Genomic DNA, 24,556 nt, shown 5'->3' on the forward strand with positions numbered 1-24,556 from the left:
AAGAAGGGAGGGGTTGGCATATCTTATTGTAGTTAGCAGGGTACTCTGCGGTGGTCTGAATTTTAAGATGTGAGGAAACATCTTTCAATTCCTTCGATTAATACTTGAGATTTAGATCTTATTCAGGCTCCATCTATGAGCAGTAAAGAAGCATACATTTTAAAAGAGAGGAAGGATATGGCTAGATATCTCCCTGCAGGTAAAATTCATTCTTTAAATAGCAGCCTGGCTGATCTCTTAAAGAATAAATGTTTAGCGGCTTCTCTGTGTAAAATACCTCCATGTCTGCCTTTTACACGTAGACAAAATCCAATCTCCTTACTATGACGGAGGAGGCTGTATCATTAGACACAAGTCCTTTGTGACTTTGGCTCATGCCACTCTCTGTCCTCGTTACCAAACTCCAATCCTGTGGCATCATTTGCCTCAGGCTTCATTAAACTTGCTGTTCTTTCTGCCTGAAACCCTCTGCCCCCAGGTCTTCCTGTGGCTGGTTCACCACTGTGATTTGAGTCTCGGCACCTCAGACACCCTTCCCAGTCCTGTCTCCCTATCACGTTATTCTATTCTATTTTTTACATAGTTCTGTCACTACTTGATTTTATTTGTTCATTTATCTGTTTACAGGAATGGAAGCTTCACAAGACCAGGGACCTTACTGGCTGTTGACAGATCTAGCACGCTGCCTGGCACATGGTAGACACTCAGTAATGTGACCACAGAAGCAGAGGGAAGCGGGGTCTGAGAGAGAAGCCATGTGACAATGAAGGTAGAGACTGGAGAGACATACTTTGAAGATGGAGCAAGGGGCCGTCAGCCAGGGTTGCAGGCAGCTAAGTAAAAGGCAAGGAAATGGATTGTCCCCTGGAGCCTGCAGAAGGAATCAGCTGAGCTGATTTGATCTCATCCCAATAAAACTGATTTCAGAATTGTGGCCTCCAGAACTGTACAAGAATACATTTGTGCTGTTGTGATCATTTGTTATAGCAGCAATAGGAAACTAATACAGATCATGAATAAATGGAATTGATGGGTCCTAAATAAAAGTATTTAGGCATGCCCTATTTTCTTTCAGAGCCTGGGATGGTGTGTCAAGGTTAATCTTTTCTACAATGTTGGAATATAAGTAATGAAACCAACCCCACACCCTATGGCACGTAAAGAGAAAAGTAAGCCAAATTCTGGAAGCTTTCATACTGTGTGCCATGAACAGATCGAAAACATGTTTACTGTGGAACGCAGGAGAAGGAACCTAAATAAATGTCTTCAAATGTCAAACATAACAATTATACTGGAGACATTACTGTGGGCACAACGCCTATACAGACTTGTCCTGGCAGCTGACATCTGTAACACAAGAAACAACTCCCCAGGAGGAGAGCTGTGGATTTAAAACAGATGACGTCGGGCCTCTCCTAAACAAAGATATCTTCTCATCATCTCCCCCAAATACATTAGACAGCACACATTTTCTTCTGCATTTTTAAAAAAGCAAAACTCGAAAATGAGCAGCAATCTTTTATTCCCCCTCTTAGAAAATCTACAGTGACCTGTTTGCAAATAATACCGTGGAAGCATCCCAGAAGAGGCTCTTGGTTCATTAAAATAATCAGCATATTCCAATATGCATTCGTCTCTGAAATAGTAATAATTCAGTTTCAATAAATTAATTATGGTTTTAATGAGTGAAATTTACATTTATGTTTCTGCCTTAAGATCTTCATGGGAGGGAGCATCCTCGCCCATACAGCTCCACTGAAGCAAGGCCTTTTCCTGAGTAGACCAGCAGAGGTTGATGGATCCCCTAACACTGCTGTTTCAGAAATGGAGAAGCAGGATGTCTGGAGAAGCAGCCAGAAAGCCGGGGCTTGAAACCAAGCTCTGCCACTAGCTAGTTTTGTGCCCATGGGCAAAAGGGGAGAATAAAAGGCCTTTTGTCACCTGAGTTTGCTTCTTCAGTTTTTCAAAACTGTAACAAAAGTTCAATTTGCTCTACCTTTTTTGATTATGGGTCTAGCACATAGACCCATATACAAATAAATAGTGTGTAATCCACCTATCAACAGAAATATTTTTGGCAAATACCTTCCAGACTACTAAAATTATTATTGTTCACAGTTAAAATATTTAAAGAAATTTTGTATTTTTCTGCAGACTAGGTCTTCAGTAATATAAACTTATAACCCATAGTTATCTGGCTGACTCAATGAACTGCTATTTTCCCAGAAAGTTTTGCCCTAGACTTTTCAACTGTCTTCTTTCTCAGCTTTAGAGAAAGAAACTATAATAGAAAGTATCCTGGCTGCTCAGAAATTCCCTAAGATTTCAAATAAAATTTTTTCCAGAGTCTTAAATTCCCCTCTAGTTACCTGAAATATCATATATTATTGATGGGATTAAGAACTTAAAGTTTTAAAGGTCTCTTTCAATTTTCTACACAGTTAAGTTGTACTCTATAATTGATTTTAATGATTTCATTGTAAGTATCTAGATATACTGGCTGATAAAGAAGGTCTGTTCTACTGTCCCAGCCGTAACACAATTTTTTCATGGCTGCCTTCTCTGTGATCATATAGCATTTTTATATCCCATTACAGTATTTATCACAGTTTAGCTTTACTGTAATTAGTTGTGTATTGGTCTCTCACCTCTCTCTTAATCATGAACTTGTTGAGGGTACTGACTAGGTTGTGGTGCTATTTCCCCTAAGTGCCTAGCTGCTCAATTAATGTTTGCTGAATTATAGAAGCAGTCAGTCCAAAAATAATTAAAAAGTCAAAATTGAATCAGAGCAGAAAGTATCTACCCAAATCTTCTAAGTGGAAAAATTTCCTATGACTTCAATTTAACTTCCGATTCAAAGGCCTAATTGTTTATCTTGAGAAAAAAGATCTAGGGATGTAAAATAGATTGTTAGTTCTTCAGATGATCGAAAATATTAAAAGTCATCAATATACAAATCTCTCTTACATGTTTTTAGAACTCAAATTGGGACCTATTCAACTGAAATGACCAACTAAAGGTGACCTTTCATATGAGAAATGTGAAAAATAAAAAAAGAGAGAAGGAAAAAAAAGGAGAAAATGAATAGAAGACGGTAAGGATTAGCAATAGTTTAGCCAAATGAGTACTGCGGGTTAGAAAGAAACATGCTTGTTAGATCTTAAAATGCACAGGAAGTAGGTGGGACTCACAAAGAGGGCCTCAATGGAGGGCCCCACGAGAAGGCTAGCCTCTAGTATACATCCTGTGTGAATGGTATCTAGGACTGTTAAACACAGAACAGATTCAGAAACATTTCTGCACTTCCATAAAAGGCAAAGGGGGCTGGCTTGATCTTCTAAGGAAGGTTCCAGCATATGGGGATCAGGCTGGAGGGCTACGAAGAAGAGGTGCAGAGATGCACTTGATAAACTCTGTATGGGATGGAACATGCCGCCTTTCAAATATAAAGACGACATGCTCCAGGGTGCTCTCAGTCATTCTCCCTGACAATAAGAGTTCACTTGTTCTCTTAGCCTGAAGGTCTCTGTCCAAGAGAATACACTTTTAGATGTTCAACTGGGATTGGAGGTACAGTTTTGGGCTACTTATAAGAATTGCAAATTGCTTGATGATAAAGATTCCCTCTTGATCCTTTTAAAAAATTAATCTCTGGGGGCTTCCCTGGTGGCGCAGTGCTCGAGAGTCCGCCTGCCGATGCAGGGGACACGGGTTCGTGCCCCGGTACAGGAAGATCCCACATGCCGCAGAGCGGCTGGGCCCGTGAGCCATGGCCGCTGAGCCTGCGCGTCCGGAGCCTGTGCTCCGCAACGGGAGAGGCCACAACAGTGAGAGGCCCGCGTACCGCAAAAAAAAAAAAAAAAATTAATCTCTGAGTCCTTAGACCCTATTACAGTACTTGGACAATGATGGGTGCTTAACTGAGATATTTAATACATCAATGGTTCATAAAGAGGTGTAGTTTTTATAATATTAACCTTATTAGCACATTGCCTTAACTATTGAGCCAACCAGCTGTCTGCACTGAACAAAATTAATGAACCTCCCTGTGTGGTGTGCTCACCTGCAGGCTCAGACCCTCAGCAGCATTTCGGGGATGAAGTGTGGAGGTGAGACTGTTACTTTTCCCAGAAGGTGTTCCATTCCCCCGACCGACATTTTTCTCATTTTCTTTTCAACACCTGCCCCTGCATCCAAGTAGCCCTCCTGCCCTCTTCATGGCTATCCTTTTATTCAGTACATAAACTGATGCTGTGCAATGATTCATTTAAACCTGAAAACTGCTACTTTTCCAATCTGCCAAGGAATGATTAGTAAATGCTCAAGACAGGTCTGAGAGGTACACCACCCTAGTGGGGCACTAGGAAACCTATATACGAGTTCCCTGTCTATGTAACTATCAACCACACACACACACAATTATAGATGTTCCCACAGACAGGAAACATCTTAGCTCAGCTAGGTAAGCTCTCTTAATACCAGAAAGATGCCCTCAGATACCACAAAGGAATAAAATAAAACGTAAGCCCTTCTGAGCTAGTCTATGCCCAACACTGTTTCTCATATTCCTTTAGATGAAAAAATGCCTTTCTATGTTATCTGATTATAAAGCAACGTAAAAATGAATGTGTAAATAGAATCATAAACATGTCTACACAGTTTTGTATGTTTTCAAGTGCTCCAGAAAAGTTGTAAAACCATACTACCCATTTTATTTTTAATTTGTGGTATTTGGAGATCTTCCTCAATTTCCCCTCTTTAGTTGGCATGCTGTTAGTAAAATGTGTTCTTCTTTTCTGGTCCGAAGCAAAACCTCTAAGTATATCTTCGGTAACTTAAATTTCCATCTTGGTTCACACACCATATTGTTTTATTATGTAACTTAAAAAAATTTTTTTTCTTTGAACTTAAGCAGAGCCAAGCTTATGTAAGCTACAGTAGTGTGAACCACTACTGGTAATTGATATCTGCAGGAGGTTATTTCAGATTGATCAATGAAGGTTGCACGACTAGCTTGAGTCCATTTATTTCCTCTGAATAGTTTTCACTTGATGATATGAATTGGTCATTGATATGAGGCATTCACTTTTATCTTAAGTCACATACGTATTTGAGGCAGGGAATATTTTAGCATAATGTCAGTTTTCTTGGCACTGGATTTTTGTTTGCTGGTAAAAAGAATTAGGCTTCTTCAAGAATTGACAGTCCATTTCTTAACACTTTGTAAAACGTTCTGGTTTCATTTAATACGTTTCTTTGTCAGGCCTTACTTGTCCATCCTTTGAAATTGGCGAGGTAAATGCATCATTATTGGGAATAGGATTGATTGATAAAAACTAGAAAAATTACTAGAGCTAGTTTTTAATCTGCTGTGTAAAAAAAATATAGGAACATATTCAATTTGGGTTTAATAATGTCCAAAGCAGCCAACTGTAATACTGAACCATTTGTTAAAACTATGATCTTGTTTTTTCCAAAGTGGAATATTTAATAGTCATTGCAGAATTTTTTTTTAATATGCATTTATGTGACTGTTACAAAATGCAGCTCTGAAATTTAAAAGTCCAGCTAGTAAATTATCCTCTTTTGGCTTTCTTATTACATCCACTATAACAAGATTAAAAACATATGAATTATACTGCATTTTCTTGACTCGGTGATTTTTTTTCTTCAACTAAGTCAACCCACTAAAATATCCTTTGATGCTCGTTCAGCTAAAACTTTATATTTTTGCAAAGACACATTATGTGATTTGAAAATATCTTTAAGTGCCTGGAATATCTGAATTGGAAATGTGCCACCTTTTACATCTTCACTAATAGAATTTTTAATTAGCTGTTGATACTGTCAATAATCGAGTTCACTATTATTTTTTTAAAATGATTTGTCTAAGCAACTCCTTTTCCACTCATATGCTTTTTTTATTTTTTAAAACTGGTGCTTACTATTATAATCAAAATAATTTTTAAACAGAGCACTGTTGTTTCAAAAATAGGCAAGAACTTTAGGCAAAATATTTGAAGACACGTTATTGTTTTTCCCATGCATTACTAGAAGTTTATCCATTTTTAAAATTACATAAATAACTTATTTTAAATCTGATATTATTTTATACCTTTAAGTTAACCAGGACGCTAATAAATATCTTCTCTTTACTGAGACATAAGGAAACGAAACAAGCAGAAGTTTATAATCTATGCCTCAAGAGGATTAGGATCTAGGCAAGAAGCAAAGACATGAAACTGCAGGAGAGTGTATAATAAGGAATTATCTTATAAGACAAAGACTCTAATTTAATGGTAATGTGGACTCCTAATTGCAGACTAGGATTTTAGTAATATTGCCTCCCTGAGAGAGTAGCTATATGGCATCTGGTATATTACAAATGGCTGTCGCTATTTTTCCTGATTCTCCATTTCCATCACAGTTTTTTTGCTTGCCCCCTGAAATATAATCTGCCCTGTGAATTCTGATTGAATCGTCTCAACATGCAGCACACAAAAAAAGATCCTCCTTTGACGGAGAATAAGCCAAGGACAGTGTGTCTCATCTATACAATCAAATTCAGTTTTCCCTGTAAAGGCAAATTTTTCCTTTTAAAAGGTTGAGATGAATGGTACTTAAAAGTTTCAACTGGTTAAATTTAAGCCAATGGAAGAGAATGGGGGCAAAAGCCCACTTAAAAAAATTAAAAAAAAACCTCTTTAGGCCCATAACATTTCCATTTGTTTGTGAAATGGATGAATTTCATTCTCTTTAAGGTCTTGTCTCTCAGGATCTGGTTTGGTGACAGGGAAACAGGTGTCGATAGTCCTGATGGGCTGGTCACTATGTGTCAATGACCATCTTCACTGTTCTACTACCAGTTACAAATGATCTCATGCTTCTGGATACCATTTCATAGCCCAGGGGAAAGACTTATTTTTCTAAACGCTATAGCTTTGTCCACCATTGATATAGCCTATTCTGCCTCTTGATTCCATTCTAGCAATTATTCCCAGGAAAAATAAAATTAGAATCAGTGCAGCTTTACATTTGTTCCTTCATTCATTCATCCATCATTCAACAACTGTGTACTAAGTACCTACTCTGTGAAACGTAATGTGTTAGATGCTGAGAGAAACATATAATTATGATGTGGTCCTCGCCTTAAGGAAATTACAAGCTAGTAATGGAGAGGAGGCATGTTTGTAATCACAGACATCTACAATTCAATGCAGCAAAATAACAACAGTAATAACAATGTGTATCTATCCTGTGCCAAGCACTGCTCTAGATGCTTTAAGCATTTCATCTTATGTAAATTTCACAGGAACTCCGAAGGCTAGGTATTATTTCTCCTTCCAAAAAATTTTCCAAATGAGTGAGCTGAGGCTCAGAAGGTTTCATCAAAGTGTGCACAATCGCACAGCTGGTGCACGGAAATCAGGCTTCAAATCCAACACTATTAGATATTAATGCTCATTCTCTTCCAAATAAACACAGTCTCTAAGAAAAAAAGGTAAGTTCGCCATTTATTGAACATCTCTATGCCTGGCACTATTCTGAATGTTTCACTTCAGTGTCTCAATTAGTCCCCACAACGATATTATGATGTTACGATGGTTATCAACCCCTTTTGTAGTTAAAGAAAATGAAGCTTAGCAAAATTAAGTAACTTGACCCAAGTGACTCAGTGGAAGAATTTTCTTCCAACTTAGGTAGTTTGGGAAGGTATGATGGAAGAAGTGGGGTTTCAATGAATTTTCATTGATTCGGACCAACTGAGGCAGGACGAGGGTGTTCCAGGCAAAGGAAATGGTATTAGGAATGGCACAGAGATTGGAAAGCGCTATAGTAGTTTCAAAAAGAGTGACCATTCCAGGTTGGCTAAGTACACGGGTCACATTGGGCAGGAGTGGAAATTATGATAAGAAAGCTAGGCTATAGTCAGGTACATTAGGCCAAGGAGTTTGGACTGTACACAGTAGATGAGAGAGCCATTGAAAGTTCGGAGAGAGGGCTTCCCTGGTGGCGCAGTGGTTGAGAGTCCGCCTGCTGATGCAGGGGATGCGGGTTCGTGCCCCGGTCTGGGAAGATCCCACGTGCCGCGGCCGCTGAGCCTGCGCGCCCGGAGCCTGTGCTCCGCAACGGGAGAGGCCACAACAGTGAGAGGCCCGTGTACCGCCAAAAAAAAAAAAAAAAGAAAGTTCGGAGAGAGGAATGACTTTGATCAAAGCTATTATTACTGATCCATTCTTCTCCACCCTGCTATATTTAGCAATCTCTGCTTCAAGAAATCATGATTTCACAAATTATTATTTATTTGTTAAGTCCATCCAAGAACATGAATACTCACAGCTTCCATCTAAACAGCCAATTGTTACTATTGTTAAACAAACAAAAAAAATCCCTTTTAAGTGACCTCTAGAAAAGCAGACTTTTGTGCCGTAGCCCAAACCACTTCAACCTTCTTAACTTTCAATACTAAAATCAAACAAAGGGCACAGAGCAGAAGGCGGCTGGAGTTTGGGCCTGGGAAAGGGGTCAGGTTCCTTTGGCCATCAATCTGAAGTCAATTCAGATGCACTGCAAAGTCATTAAGTAATTAAACTACAGAGCAAGGACAGGTGGGTGGGAGACAGCAAACAGGGAAGAAAAGGACACTCTCATTCCCTTTCCACCAAAGACTGAATTTGAAATATCAGCAGACCAGAGTTATCCTCCTTTAATGTAATACATTTAACAGAAATGCAAATGTGAGATGTCGTGAATTTAATGACTGTGGTTACAAGTGTTTTCTGCAATCACATACCGCATGAACTTGAGAGGCTGGCAGTCACCCATGCTATTTGTACCCCTCCTCCCTGAATTTGCTTCCATGGCTGTCAAACACTGGTTGCAGCCAGCACTGCAAACGCCCCTGCCCGGCTACCGTGCTGCCATCTTGTGCCTAGCTCACTGTGCTTGAGGAGCAACTTCCAACTGGTGATCAATAAGAAACGAGAAGAAGCTTCTTGCATGGGAGTATCTGGCATGACTCCCGGCTGGGCAAAGTCTGTGTTCAAGTTGGCCTTCATCATGACCGTATCCAACTCAGCAACTTTCACAGATGGTGTGTCTCAGAGCATTCTGGGCTCCCAAATGATACTAAACGGATTACCTGGGGTCTTTAATCCCCAGAGCTGGCCAGAAAATAACACTGAGCACCTAGAGTGAACCAGGTGCTTGTTTCATAAATAAAACTTTTCACAAAAGTCTGAAGGCCAGACGTTCCATATAACAGATGAGAACACAGAGGTCTGAGGCAGTTTAGTAGCTTGACAGCGTGCTCATGCAGAGTCAAGTCTTTAATACGGGTCTGACCTACTCCTGGGTTTTGCAATCTTTCTGCTTGGCCACGTGCCTCCCCCTGGGCCACCACCCAGGCCAGTTGGCCCTAAACATAGCTATAAGCAACACCTGGGAAATAGTTTTAAAATACGTATCCTCGGGCCCAATCGCAGATGTACTGAATATCCATAGCATATTTCTATCTCTATCTATACCTATATCAATTTAATCTAATTATCTATTTATCCAAAACAGGGCTTGTCAACCTTGGCATTTGTCAACTGACATTTTGGGCTGGGTAATTCTTTCTTGTAGGGGGTTGTCCTCTGCATTGTAGGACGGTGAGAAACATCCTTGCTCTCTAACTACTAGGTTCCAGGAGCACCTCTCCCTTAGTGTGACAGCTAAAAATGTCTTTAGACATTGTCAAATGCCCTTTGGGGGGAAAACCACTCCCAGTTGAAAACCACTAATATAAAAAACTGCCAAGGCAATTTGGAAAAAGCATGTTCAAAGTTTGGTGTTTGTAAATCACATGTCGAGGTTAGAATTTCTATATAAAGAATATGAGGGGAAAACAAAGCAGATCTGGAAGACAACAGGTTGAGTATCCTTTCAACTCGCAGATTTTGCCAACCTCTAGGAACAGTAACTAATCTTGGCCTCCTGAGTGGGTGTATAGTCATGGAAGTTTTCTAAAGCAGGATACAACGTAGCATATGTCCAAATGAAATGAAGATGAGACACTTTAGAAATTCTGGAAAATATTATTTGATTTATAGAAGTTTGATTTGTCCACATTTTTAGAGCACTTTTAGCAAATTAAGTTTATTTGTACACTGCCTGGCTCCAAACTAGTCCACAGTAAATATTCTGGATTCTCTTAACTTTTATTTACTGAAATTTTCGTCTTTGAAGGAACTTAGTTATAAAGCATTTTATCCAAATAAAATGTTAGGCCTTAAAGAATTATTATTGCCATTTCATTTCATGGTAATAAAAAGAGGGATACATCCTCAAAAGTTGTTTATCCAAAGGTATGAAAACAATTGATAAAATGGGTACTGAACTCTCATTTCTAAGTTCTAGTCACCGAAGTCCTACCTAGTTACAGCCACCCAAAGCTTTCACAGAAAATGTTCTCAAATTGTGCCTCTGCCATCCGTAATCTCATTGAACCAAATATATCTGTTATCTGACCGGCAAAAAATCCAGTGTATTACCAAAGTTTGGTGATTATATTGAATATATTTTTGTGTGTGTATATTAAAACCAAATATGCAGACCAACAGAATTTAGAACTTCTTTCCAAGTTTTTCTCAGGTTAGATATTCTGAACATTTCTGTGGGATCACTGTAGGTAGTTTAGTAAATTCCTTTTTAGAATGTATTTCAGAATGTAATTGTAGCACTACAATTGAGTACAATAATATGTCACTCTAGGGTATTTGAATATAAGAGTATTCTTTTAAAACGCTTTTTTAAAGAGCTGGTGTACTTTGATCTTAGAAGTTTGTCTAAACGACTGCTGGAAAGCATGCCAATCAAATGATTCATTTTATGTATTAATCCAGCTCGGCTGACAAGTAGTTGCTAATACAGCACTTCTAACATTGACTCAAGTCGCATAAAAGGATTTTGGCTCATAAAAAATGCTGGCATGGCATGAGGATGTAGGTGTTCCCATCTCTTGTCTCTAGGAATATAGGCATGTGCCAAATTTTGCTGGTGACCACAAGCATTTCTGGGAAGATAGGTGTTATGAAGATCAAAAAAATGTACAGCTATTAAAACTACCTGCATCCCCCTGTATTTCACGCCCTCATTTCTCTAAATAAGAGATACACCTTGGAAGAGGGGTGGTGGGTGTGTGGCCACTATGCCCTGTGTTTGTGCTAGCTCGTGCTGACCCTTTCTCTTTCTCTCTCTCTCTCTCTGTTTTTAATTCTTATTCTAGGGAAAAAGGCTACCCTTACCCTAATACAAGCATCAATAGTAATTACTGGAATACGGCAAGTCTCTTTTCATTTACTGAGATGGTTAGCACTATCAAAGACAGAAATCTGGTAGCTTCTTTCTGTAAGCATAAAATGAGAACATGACCTAGTCCTGAGAAATGCCGTCTAGTAATATTTTTCATAACTTCCATGCAGTGATGATCTAATAAGAATCTAAAAGTAATTAACTGGATCTCTTTTAGCCAACCAAAGCCTTATTCATTTTTATCAGGATTCTAAGGGAGCCATAAATTGGGGCATTTTGAAAAACTGGGATCTAATCCAGTCCATGATCTGATCAGGGTTCAGTGGTAATAATAAATTGGGACTATTAAAACTGGGAATCATTCCAACATTTTATTTTGCCCATACCACAGGACCTAGCAAATTCTACTGCAAAAGACAGGGATATTGAGAGAGGAGTAAAACCATGCTGAATTAATCATTTGTATGTAATCATGCCAAAACATGGGTGTTTTCAACAGTTTAAATAGTGCCAAAGTTTAAGTTCAATAAATAATTAATTATAGAGATTCTCTTGGCAAATTAAAGAAATCAACCTTCTGGTTCCTTTAATAAAATATGCACTCTTTTTAGGATATAATAATGACAAAATCCTATCAATTCATTTGTTGCTCTATGTATTTAGGGGTGTAATACTTATGTAGGTTACAGCATAAAATACTAATTCAGAATATACTTTCCTTTTCTTTCTTAGAATACAATAAGCATCTTCATTTTTCAGTGTGCACAAATGTTGGATAAACTCTAGCCTTATTCTGGTTCTCATTTCAATTTCCAGTAACATAAAAATCTCCCATAATTAAATAAAATGCTGAGAGGTTGGGAATAGATTTTCACCCACTTGTATTCTCAAACTCTAAATGGTTTCTGAATGTTTTTATATCTCTGAGATGCATTTCGTTTATGTGGGGAACTTGCAGCTGCATAATTAAATCTTGGTTTGCCAAATATCAAAAACACATGTATTGATTTAAACTAAGGGAACAGGCCACAAGCAGCTCAGCTGATAAGGCAAGGGAGAAGCCTCCGCAGTTCTTGGAAGGCTTCCTAAAGGAAAGAAAACTAAGAAGCTTGAGTGCAGACACTGAAACCGATTAACTTGCCTAAATCTTAGCTTCACTCTCACTTAGGCATTCCGTTCAGGCCAGTTGTTGAAAACGAGAGCCATATGTTTTCATACTTCTCAATGCTGAAGCTAGAGAGGTTACCACTTTCCCCCCTCAACTCCTCATTGATTCTAAGATTCTAAGAAGATCTACAAAAACAATGTTTCATTAACACGGTAAATGAGCTCCCTTGCAAAATAAACTCTGATATGGTATAAGAGTAATAGAAGATCTTAGAGTGCAAACTCATATGTTATTAAACTCCCCCCCCCCCAATTTTAGTAAGAAGTTTCATTTTTTAAAATTTAATTCAGAATCAGTAATACGGGACTTTAATGGAAGACAGCCTTTGGTCAATGGAGATTTTCTCCCTCAGTGCAATAATCTTAAATAAACGAGGGGAACATATTTATCTTTAACCAGTCTCCACCTGACTTTTGAGAAGGTATTAACAATACAAGTACAACATGCATATTGTTACATACTTTATAGGTCCTAGAATCTGGTTAATTTCACACTTTGCAGAAGGTTACAATTTTAAAGTCTTAATACTAAACAACAGCAATAAAAGTACATGGTTTACTGACTTGTTAAGACCATACCTTGCTTTTGGCTCACCATACTAATTTACATAATCTGAATATTTGGAAAATGCTAATTTAATTTAGCTTGATAAAGAATTCTAGGAGAAATAATCTTTGAACATAATATTGGATTCATCCTTCTAGCAAGGGATATAAGCATTTGGAACTTAAGTTTTATTATGGCCAGTTTCACTGGAGTGTGAACAAAACGATGAGTTTATTTAAAACAGAGCTTCACTGCCATGGACTGTTTGACTTGTTTTAGGAGGGGACACATGATCAGCTCAGGAAATCAAATATGAGACTAAGAAAATCCTAACACGCAATTATGAGCAAGAAACTTGGGCTTATACATTCAGATAATAATAGTGCATATGCTACCATGAATCAGTGCCATAGCCAGTTCAAGAAAGGCCACTCTAACGAGTTTAAAGTAAATGCCTCTATACTCAGATATTTATCTATTTCTCAGACCCTAAGATCTGGGAGAGACCACAGCGATCATCTAAGGACACATGCAGCATTAATGGCACACAAGATGATTTCCGACGGTATGTGGCTCGATGAATTTAATTATATTAATTTACATGGTTTTGCATTATGTAACTTTTTACTTAATTGAAGATACATAGATATAAATAAACCAATGAAGATAATATATCAGTGACTGAAGTTTATGAAACTGATGCCCGTCCAATCCTTTCCTGTTGCACTCATCCTTCCTCAGGGGAATCATCAGCTTATTAGACATTTCCAGGGTCAACACACTCACCACTGCATGAGACACTCTAATTTGTCAGGATGCTTTCCCCTCAGTCAAGCTGAAGGCTACCTCTCTTTTTTTTTTGCGGTACGCGGGCCTCTCACTGTTGTGGCCTCTCCCGTTGCGGAGCACAGGCTCCGTATGCGCAGGCTCAGCGGCCATGGCTCACGGGCCTAGCCGCTCCCCAGCACGTGGGATCTTCCCGGACCGGGGCATGAACCCACGTCCCCTGCATCGGCAGGCGGACTCTCAACCACTGCGCCACCAGGGAAGCCCAAGGCTGCCTCTCTTAAAATAATTCCTTTTTAGAATCTTCAAGAAAATAAGTGAATGGATGAATAAGTAGAGAGAGAGAAAATGGAAAGCGAATGGATGCTACAAAATACGTCTAATTCCTCTTCTACGTAATGTTCTTTAATCATGTGACATCAACTAAGTCTTAACTCTGCAGGCTATGCGTTCCCAGGTCCTTCCATATTTTTCAGGAGACATGGATTTAGTGCTGCCATTTTCTGTGTGTGAGACAGGCTTAGGGTATTTCAGGTGTGATCTGAGCAGTATAAAATAGAAATTATTGTTTCTTCCTTCACTTTTGTACATGAACTTCTGTAGCCTAGGACTGGATTAAGTTTCTGGCAGGCACATCCCCATGTTGACTCATGCTAAGCTTACCCTCAACTAAAACCATCAGGCAAATTTTTCATATATTTGGTATTAAGTCAAACCTTCCACATCCTGTGCTTGTACGGTTCCTTTTGGGACCTAAAAGCAAGACTTTACATTTATTCCTATTAAGTTCCTTTATGTTTGATTCAGTCCATTGTTCCAGATGATTCTGTCATCAGACACACTGTCAACCCCTGCAGCTTCTTGGAATTCAAAATCTGATCAATGGGCACCATCACTGATGCCAATGCTCAGCAGGCCAGCGTTAAAAATAAATTTTTGAGGAAAACTTTTTCTTGCAAGCCTATATTGATGGAATATTCATTAGCAATCTTTGCGTACAGTTTCTCAATTAGCTAATAATCCTTCTAGGGTTACAAGATCTGGTGTATATCTCTCTGCAATGGCCACAGGATATCATGAGAAAATACAATTCTAATGTCCAGGAGGTAGTACCCCTACTCTTTGCGAAGTCCACAGATTAGAACAGGGATTTTCAGTCTCCACATCATTGACAGTTTGAGTTGGATAACTCATTGTTTGAGGACGGGGACTGTCTTATGCATTGTAGGATGTGTAGCCATATCCCTGGCCTCTACCCAGTACACAGTGGTGGCAACTCACTCCCCACACCCCCTCCAAAGCTCTGACAAACAAAAATGTCTCCAGATATAGCTAAATGTTCCTTGGGGAGCAAATTTCCATCCTCCGTGCCTCCCCCCACCCCCCGAAGAACTAAGAATCTCTGTTCTAGACTCTGCATTCCTCCAATCTAATCTAATAACTCAATCCACCGGTTGTGGCTTTTTTGGCCTTTCCATAGCTATAGCTATGAATAAAATATTCATTTATATCACCAAAACAATTCCCTATCTGGAGTTAGAGACATAGGCAAATTAAAACAAGATATGGAAATCATAAGAAAAATAATGAGGGGAATGATATAACCCTAAAATTTAGAGTTGAGGTTAGATTAACCCTCGAGTAAAACAGTTACAAGGAATTGACATTCGAATTATATGATTTAAGAGGTAATTATAAGGACTTTTGTATTTGGATGCTCATCAAGGTATTATTTGGAACAGTGAAAAATGGAAATAGACTATACATATGAAGACAACAGAAGATAAATGAATTATGATATATTGATCTCACAGAATATTAGTCACCAAAATGACATAATTTCAAAACATTAATGACGTGGGGAAATGCTCACAATATAATGGGAATTCTGTGAAAACAGTAAGTATATGCAGTATGAATACCAAGTTTTCAAACAAAAAAAATATAGTAAAAATATCATAAAAATATTAATAGTGGTTATGGAATTATGGTAGAATTATGCATGATTTTAATAATCTTCTTTACACTTTTTATGTTTCCAAAAATTTCTTAATAAACTTATCATCTTTGTAAGTTTTGTGCACATGAGGGGATGGGGTGGGGAAAGATCCATATTCCCTTAGTGAGTGAGCATTGGCAAGCGTTCCTCTTTTGTTTGTAAAAAGTGTGCAAGTAAGGTAGGATGCTTCAGAGAGGGCATATAAGAAAGATGGCGATGTTTTTATACTGGGTTATTCAATCCTCCTGGGAAAAAAATCTGTACATCATTTTTCATAGAATGAGAAGAGTTTAATCTAATGTTCCAGCTAAATCTTGTCCCTCAAACTCAGTGATTCTCAGACTGCTGAAGAGTCACTTTGGGTGTAACTATTAAGCACAGATTCCTGAACTCTAACTTCCAAGATTCTGATTCTGCAAGTCTGGTGTGGGACTCAGGAATTTTCACTTTTTAACCAGCTCCCCAAGTCATTGATTCTGATGCAGGTGGCCCATGGGCCATATTGAGAAACACAGCTATCTATAAGAAGTCATGGGTTTTGATTTGGATGAGTATGGTTTTTTTGCCTCTATTTTTGATAACCTCTTCCTGGTTATACACTAAATAGAATTGGTAACGGACCCTCAGCGGTGTGTCAGTGAACTGGCTCTTTGAAAAAAACAAACCCAATTTACCATCATCTGCCAGTTTCTGTGGTGTAAATTCTCCCACCATGACCAATTTCAAGCTACCAACGGTTTAGCAACCAGCTCACAGAATTCTTGAAAGCTTAATAATCATCTTTCATAAACTGGTGCAGGCTGCCTTCAGTGATATACAGTATATATTATATATAAGTGCTTTAAACTCTTTGAAAAAGGAATATGTTCATGAAAAACTATTATATCTATGACAACTAGGATGAAGCAAGTAAGCAACCGGATGGCTTGAATCATCTTTAGGTAACAAATTCTAAATGTATTAGAACAAAAGACAACTTTGTGAACTTGTATACACTATTTCCTATTTTATTCTATTTTTTTTCTTCCTGTGGCCAGGCCACGAAGAGTGATACATTTGCTGAGTTCTTTAAGAGTTGTGAATTGTTTCCAGTGGATGATAGAGAGCCAAGAAATGGGACTGCAGGGTTGGGAGCAATGTCAAATGTTCAGCCTTCACTCCACCCTCTATGGTCTTCAGTCCCTGAGCTGTTGAAATATCCTTGGCCATTAATTCTATACCACCCAACCATAACATCAACTTCTCCCACTCTTTCCCCTTGTACATGATTGAGACAATGTTGTCTCTAGGAAACCCATATCAGATGTGTTTTATGTGTTCATGTGCAGGAAGTGGCCTAAGTGGAGGCTAATAGTATAGTTCTTTCAATATTTTGACCAAACATATTTTAAGAAAATTGGTCCTGAAGCCCATATAACCAGGTGAGGTGAGTTTACAGTTCTGCTTTTAAGAACAAAACTCCTCGGGCACCTGCTTCCTAAAGGCAAAACCAGAAAGGAAATGAACTCTTGCTTAAAGACAACCCACCTTATTTTATGAGTTATCAATTTTCTAGCTGGCACAGAGTTCCCTAGCTACTAACAGGAAACCCCCCAACCCCAAGCAAGTGTTGAGCTGCAAAAAATGTGAAGTCTGCATTCTAGCAAATAGCTCAGTTTCCTGAAGATGAGGCAAGAATGTGGTACCTCAGAAAGTGAAGTTAGGGGAGCAGTAGAGACCTATGGCATGGTCTCACCGCACAGATGTCTTTGCCAATAGATGCGTTAAAATCTTAGCCTGAATTACATTTTACATTACAGGATTACTGAATCTTGGGCTACGATGGAGAATTCATCTTTCTTCTCTTTGGGGCAACTCTGACAGGTGAATAGTCAACAACAATGGAAAGCACTTGATTTCTTTTTTTCTGCTCCACTGACCCTGGAACTGAGCTTATCAACCTCTCAAAAACAAGAAAGGACTAAATAGGGTTTTTTTCTTGCTATTGATAAAGTCAGCCTTCTCAATGGGAATAGATCACAAGATAGGGGTCAAAGCTTAACAGTTAGATACTCTTAGCCTGCTCTGTGCCAGAAAACGCAATGAATAAGAAGTATGATTTTCCTAGTACACATGCTAGAATATTAAAATAAGTTCAAGAACTGACTTTTTAAAAACGACAAGAACTATTATTACTGATAAGGAAAAATTTGCACAAATCTGACTTCATACATGATCAAGTCAGCATCAAATACTTAAAATTATGTAATAATCTCAGTCTTTCTCCAGGCTTCATTTGGTTGTGAAGGCAAAGAACTGTCAGGAGAAATATGAATATTCACTTACATGTTTCAAAATCAGACATTTATACATCTACTTGGGATAAATGCCAGAGTTAACATCAAAGATATGTGAAGGACCTCTTGTCCTAATGGAACATAAGCTCCTCAAATAGAAGAATTCAGCCCTTGCAAACTGTCATTATTTCAGTAAATGAAACCGGCTCTTTAACAGATGGGCAACACACTTTGCAACTTGCTGATGGCCTAATAAAAGGCACTGGCTTTCTAAAAATGAAGGGCATGTACTTCTCAAATTACAGTACCCAAATGGGCTTAGCAGAATAAAATTAAGAAGGTATACAACAGCTTGACAAAAATTAGGAACAGACTATGGAAATTTGATAGCCCTAAACATCAATATCCAGATGACCTTTTTATTTAAAAAAACCCCAGAAAACAAAAAACTCCTTATTTAAACCATAGGGAACATATGCATCGATATAGTCAAAACTGGGGGCAGCACATCATGGAATTATAAGTACCGATAATAATAAAAACATGAAGTTAATTTCTTCTCAAAATATAATAAAAATTCCCTAAAAAGCAGATTCCATTTATATCAGGTATCTCTCCTTTTATATCAGTCAACCTTTATGCTTCTTAAAATAAGATTTCTCCAGTTGACTGATGATACAGTCAAGTTAACACAGACCACGCATGAAAATAAAATAAGAGGCCCAGCATTTCTACTCACCTCTCACGTTCTTCTTTCATTTTTTCCAGCTCCTCTTCTCTCAGGCCACCATGCTTCAGAGGACCTTTCTGCTCAGCCTTTCCACCCTTATCATCTTTCTTCTTTCCAAATCTAGTGAAACATGGAGAAGATGATTGTTAATGATAATTACGCTCTTTTCGTGGTTAGTTGAAGATATTTATGAGATGAATTCATTAAATTCTTTATTCTAAGCAATACAAGATCATTTCACGTAAAATGGAATTAAAATTCTTTATTTTAAGCAGTACAAGATCATTTCACATAAAATGTAATTCTTTATTCTAAACAACACAAGATCATTTCACATAAAATGGAATTAAAATAAGATGCTGAGATCAGAAAAATAATACAGTTACTGAAGTCCCCTCCTTTTCCTCTCTTCCTTCCTTCCTTCCTTCTATTGACTGTGCAGTCTGCACAAAATCATGTGATTAAAGACTAAAAATTTCGAACCATTAATTCAGTAGAGATTAAAGAACTGAAAGGTTGTTGTTCCCATATAGCTAAACACTGACCGACCTCCTAAATAGGCCTCCAGAGCTCCAGGTGGCATTGACATTGAAGATTAAACTCATGGGATTACATAGTGAGAGTGCTGCAAGGGACTTTACTGAACACCTAGTTCAATATTCATATCTTAAAATGAAGAATCAAAAGCTCTGAGAGCCCCTGGGTCTTGACCAAGACCACCCAACAAGTTCAGAGCAGGACTGGGATTAGAACGTGGGTCACCTCCTACACTGCACATTTTCCTTCAGGCCACATTCACTCTCCCACGTAGCTGCAGGCTTCCCAAATCAGCCCAAGGTCAGCGTGCTAAGAGCCCTCCTCGGTGCTTGGCATAAGTGTGGTTAACTGGGCACAGTGGTGATTTTATTTTTTTCCTCCAGCTTTAATGAGATATAATTGGCACATGAACACTGTGTAAATTTAAGGTGTAGAATGTATTGATTTGATACATTTATAAATTGGAAAAGAATCACCACCATAGTATTAGCTACCACCTCCATCCTGTCATGAAGTTACCATTTCTTTTTTGTGGTGAGAACATTTAAGATCAACTCTAAGCAACATTCAAGTGCATGATACAGTGTTATTAGCTATAACCATCATGCTGTACATTAGATTCCCAAACTTATTAATATTATACCTGGAAGTCTGTACCCTTTGACCAACATTTCCCATTTCCTACCTCCCAACCCCTGATAACCACCACTTTACTTATTTCTGAGTTTGTCTTTTTTAGATTCCACATATAAGTGACATCGTACAGTTATTTGTTTCTGTCTGACTTATTTCACTTAGCATAATGCCTTCAAGATTCATCCAAGTTGTCACAAATGGCACAATTTCCTTCTTTGTCATGGCTGAATAATATTCCATTATATACATATACCACATCTTCTTTATCCACTCATCTTGATGGACACTTAGATTGTTTCCATATCTTGGCTATCATGAATAATGTTGCAATGAACTTAGAAGTACAGATATCTCTGCGAGATCCTAATTTCAACTCCTTGGGATATACACCTAAAAGTGGGATTGCTGGATTATATGATAGTTCTAGTTTTAATTTTTTGAGGAACCTCCACATTGTTTTCCACAGTGGCTGCACCAATTTGCATTCCAAACAATAGTACACTAGGGTTCCCTGCAATTATGATACTTTAAAAGAACATTGTGTTTCCTTAGCACTTTTGGGAAAATGAAACTGCACATTAGAAATGAAAAAAAAAAAGCAGCAATTAATTATTGGTAGAACATATTCTTAAATGATAGGCATTTTTACCAATAGATATTTTCTTTGGAAGCAATCTCCCATAGTCTTGGTATTAACATAAATGAAAAAATAAAATGACTGATGCTCTGCTGATAACCAGGGATAAAAGTCACTCAATCATGCATAGTCTTCAGTTAAGGTAAAGACTCTTCTTAAATCTAAGGAAATCCCATGTGTCCCTTGTTTCTTATTAGATAGCTACAAATTTAACTAAGTGTGTGTGTGTGTTTATACCTTTAGCTTACTCATTCTATCTATGATTCTTTGTATGTATCTATGTATCCATCCATCCTTCCATCTATCCAACCTGAGGACCTTTTTCAAATTACACATGTGCTGTTGACTGCCCCCTTCCCCTGCTCCCATCCCTCTCCCCTAGCCTCCCAACACACAGTGACTCAGAATCTCCTCACACGAGGACCTGAATTATAAACTTGTAAGAAATTCCTGTCTTCATCAGAATTTCATAAAAATGGGTACATATTTGTCTCTTTCTGGATTGCATTTCAACCCAAAGTGGAGATTATTGGCCAAGTGGCAGCTCTGAGTATCACACATGGAAGATGGCACTGCAACACCCATAGTCTTGGTGTTAGCCTAGTACAGAGTGCATCTTGCTTTCCTAAGAAGCCTCTCCCAGCCTTGACTCTTCTGCATATTTTTCCATTATAATTTCAACTAGCAAAGTCTCTTTCATGAACTTCCTCTCTCCCCATTGCCATCTCTCCACCTGCCTCTGCACCTACTTCAGTCCTTTTGCTGTATCCGGTCTAGTTTGGCGATCTCAGTTGATCAACCATCAGCTTTAACTCCATCATCCCCAGCCTTTCTTTTTGTTTGTTTGTTTTCTTCCTTTTTCCTGCCTCCTTTTCTGAATCTACTCCTTTTTCTCACTGAAGAAATGAACTGATCCCATTCATAGAAGTAAATAGGAAAGAGAGAGAAATACAGACAAAATATGAGAACACTAACTTTCAAATAATTCAGATTTGTTAATATATTCAAGATCTCGCTTTAACCTACAAAGCAGGAGATATCTAAATAATGTGTTTCCATGAATACATTCTTTAGCTTTTCAGACCCACGCAGAAGAGTCTTAGGGATCAACATTATTACTATAAATTCCTTTATGTGAGAATACTTCAGTACACCACTTAGAAAAATAATTTTCCCTCAAAATGTCACTAAATATAATAATACTGAAACAAAGAAAAATCAGAATTGTGGGGAGTGAGGGTAAAATAATGCCTCAGGAAGCAGATGAAGGCAAAATTGTTGCCATGATCTCTACAGATTTTAGGCTTGTTTTTTCTCCATGTCTCAAATATTTTCTTATAAATTTGGAGGTTTTAGATTTTCTGAATGAAAGCAGTCTGATTTTTGAAGGGTAAAACTAACCTATACCCTAGTCGACCTTGATCTTTATGACCACAACCAACGTATTGTTTTTTCCTTCCTGCAGTTAAAATATTTCACTTGTACTGCAGTTTGAGAATAGCTTACTATTCTTCCATTAGAGTGGGATATGTTTGATAAAGAAAAGGTTAGTTGTAAGTAAATTCTGCCAAGCATTTTCTTCTAAGCAGGAACCATCAATAATAGTCCATTCAACCAATTCTATAAATATTATGTCTTGATTTAAAGTTAATGATCATTTATTAAAGTTTCCAGTAAGAAGGGCAGAAATAGCTGTGAAATTTATTTCATTAGACAGAGAGCAGCCACCAATTACCTTATTTTGTAAAGTTTGGGTAGGTTCAAGAATAGAATTATAAGACAATAATCTTCAAAAGGGCTCCCACGTTGTTAAGATGAGGAAATTGAAACTCAGAGAAGTTAATTGCCTTTTATTTATTAAAACACTGAATTCTTTTTCCAGTTTTGCAATGAGACAACTTAATTATCAGTGGTGGTAGTGGTGGTGGGGGGAGTTGGGAGAAAAGCATCAGTCTAGTGAATTTTACAAGCCTGTGTTCTTCTTTCATGGCAGCCTCTTTGGGGGTCATTTCACAGCCATTCTTACCTTCACTGACATACAGAGAGAGGAGCTGGGGAGATTCAAATACATTGATTCCTCCCCCCATTAGCTATTTTTGTGAGAAAAGTCATGCAGACTTAAATGGCTGAAATTACTGCTTTGCATTCTAGGGTTTCAAATATCCACTGCATTCCAGGCCTCCCATTATCTATTACCTAGGAAATTTGAGAGTTGGCCATTCTGGGCTAGATGCCTTAAGGAAATTGCTTATAGGTCAACCTTGCTTTATATAAAAGATATTTTCCTGAAGAATTCTGTGCAAACATATGGTTTTAATCAATGAAGTCGTACTTTCCATGTACCTGGAAAGCCTGTTTAAAGAATCTTATGATGGACCTTTCTGTAAAGTGGAAAAATCACCTTTCAACATACACTTTATGTAAATTTGGATTTTCATGAATTATAAGTTTGCTTAAAACACCTGTTCCTGTTCCTTTTTTTTTTTACCAAAACACTTTATTTTTATTTATTTATTTATTTTTTAACATCTTTATAGGACTATAATTGTTTTATGGTGTGTCAGTTGCTGCTGTATAACAAAGTGAATCAGCTATACGTATACATATATCCCCTTATCTCCTCCCTGTTCCTTTTTACAGAGACGTTATATGAAACAGCTTCATGGAAGACTAGCTTGCTTGCTTGCTTTCTTCTTTCTTCTTTCATTCATGCATTTGTTTTAAAGAATATTTATTAGGCATCTATTCTGTGTCAGGCATTGCCATAAGCACTGGATGTAGGTTGATATTGTATTGGGATACAAAACCAGAACCTATCTTCATAAAAGTTACATTCTAACAGAGATAGTCACCAATCAAGTGTGACTATGTGATTGTAAGTTGTGAAAAGTGCTATGTAGGGAGTCAGGAGAGATGATAACAGGAAATTGATTGGTTGGGGAGTCTTTAATGAAGAAAATGACATTTAAACTGAGAGGATAAGGGTGAGAGATTCCAGACATGCAAAGATGGAAGATAAGCCTTGTGGGTGAAGGAAAGAGGACATGCAGAGGGCATGAAGTGCCTGGTGACTGGTGAATCCCAAGCAGTGAAGGAAGGCCAGTGTCTGAAGCGAGGAGAGCAGAGGGGATCCTTGCACAGGATTCAGATGGAAAGAAGGGTAAGGTCCATGGAGTATAGATCTGAGAGATACTTAAAGTTTAGTCTAAGAATAACAACAGGTCATTTCTTAGTGATTCAAGGAACAGAGAAGCTAGTAAGGAAACTGGTAGATTTAAAGACTTGGTAGTGGAGAAACCAAGTCATTTTAAGCAGAAGTGATACAATGTGATGTATACTTCATAGGACCATCCTGGTTGCTGAAGTAAAAATGTAGCACATAAAAGCAGGAAACTGGCTGGGGAGGGCTATAGGAGTGTGGGTGAAAGGTGATGGCGGCTTGGGTGATCCGTGGCTGCTGAGAAGAGAAGACAGTGATTTGGATGTGATGGGTCAATGCAGAGGCATCAAAAGTTCACTTCTATGCACGGTTATTTTAGTGTGCCTTCGGGAAATCCAGATGGAAAAGGGAGAACAAGGATAAAACAGCTAGGAGAGGAAACTAATTTGTTTGTAGAACTGATAAAGGGGAAGTGGAGGAGTTCCTGGGTAATTAATGTATCAGTTAATATGATGCCTCATGTATAAGAGAAATGATTCCTATCCATAAAATGAGATTTCTTGGTAATCTCATTATAAATGAAGAAATCAAAGTAAATAGAATATCCAAGGTGGAAAAGAACCTCAGAAAGGGTTACAGAAAAATACCAGAAACAGGCCTCGCCCGTGTTCCTATTTTGCCTATGTAGGGAAGCCCTAAACAGCTATCTGGGGAAGCAGAATTTAATAACGGTACATTGATTCATTCATTCCGTCATTTACTGAGCAGCCACTACATATCATA

The 24,556-nt window shown here is 38.0% G+C and overlaps 1 protein-coding gene across 1 annotated transcript in view; it reads right to left on the minus strand.

The window, feature by feature from the left end:
* Window positions 1-24,556, minus strand: part of PARD3B (par-3 family cell polarity regulator beta) — a 1,040,415-nt gene that overhangs the window by 224,220 nt on the left and 791,639 nt on the right. The window contains exon 19 of the mRNA XM_022567488.3: window positions 18,813-18,923. Within this exon, the coding sequence (XP_022423196.1) occupies window positions 18,813-18,923 (111 nt within the window). The remainder of the gene's footprint in view (window positions 1-18,812; window positions 18,924-24,556) is intronic.

The sequence above is a fragment of the Delphinapterus leucas genome, chromosome 8, assembly GCF_059928025.1.
Source record: "Delphinapterus leucas isolate spDelLeu-1000000601 "Yukka" chromosome 8, BTC_Dleu_Yukka2, whole genome shotgun sequence".
NCBI lineage: Eukaryota > Metazoa > Chordata > Mammalia > Artiodactyla > Monodontidae > Delphinapterus > Delphinapterus leucas.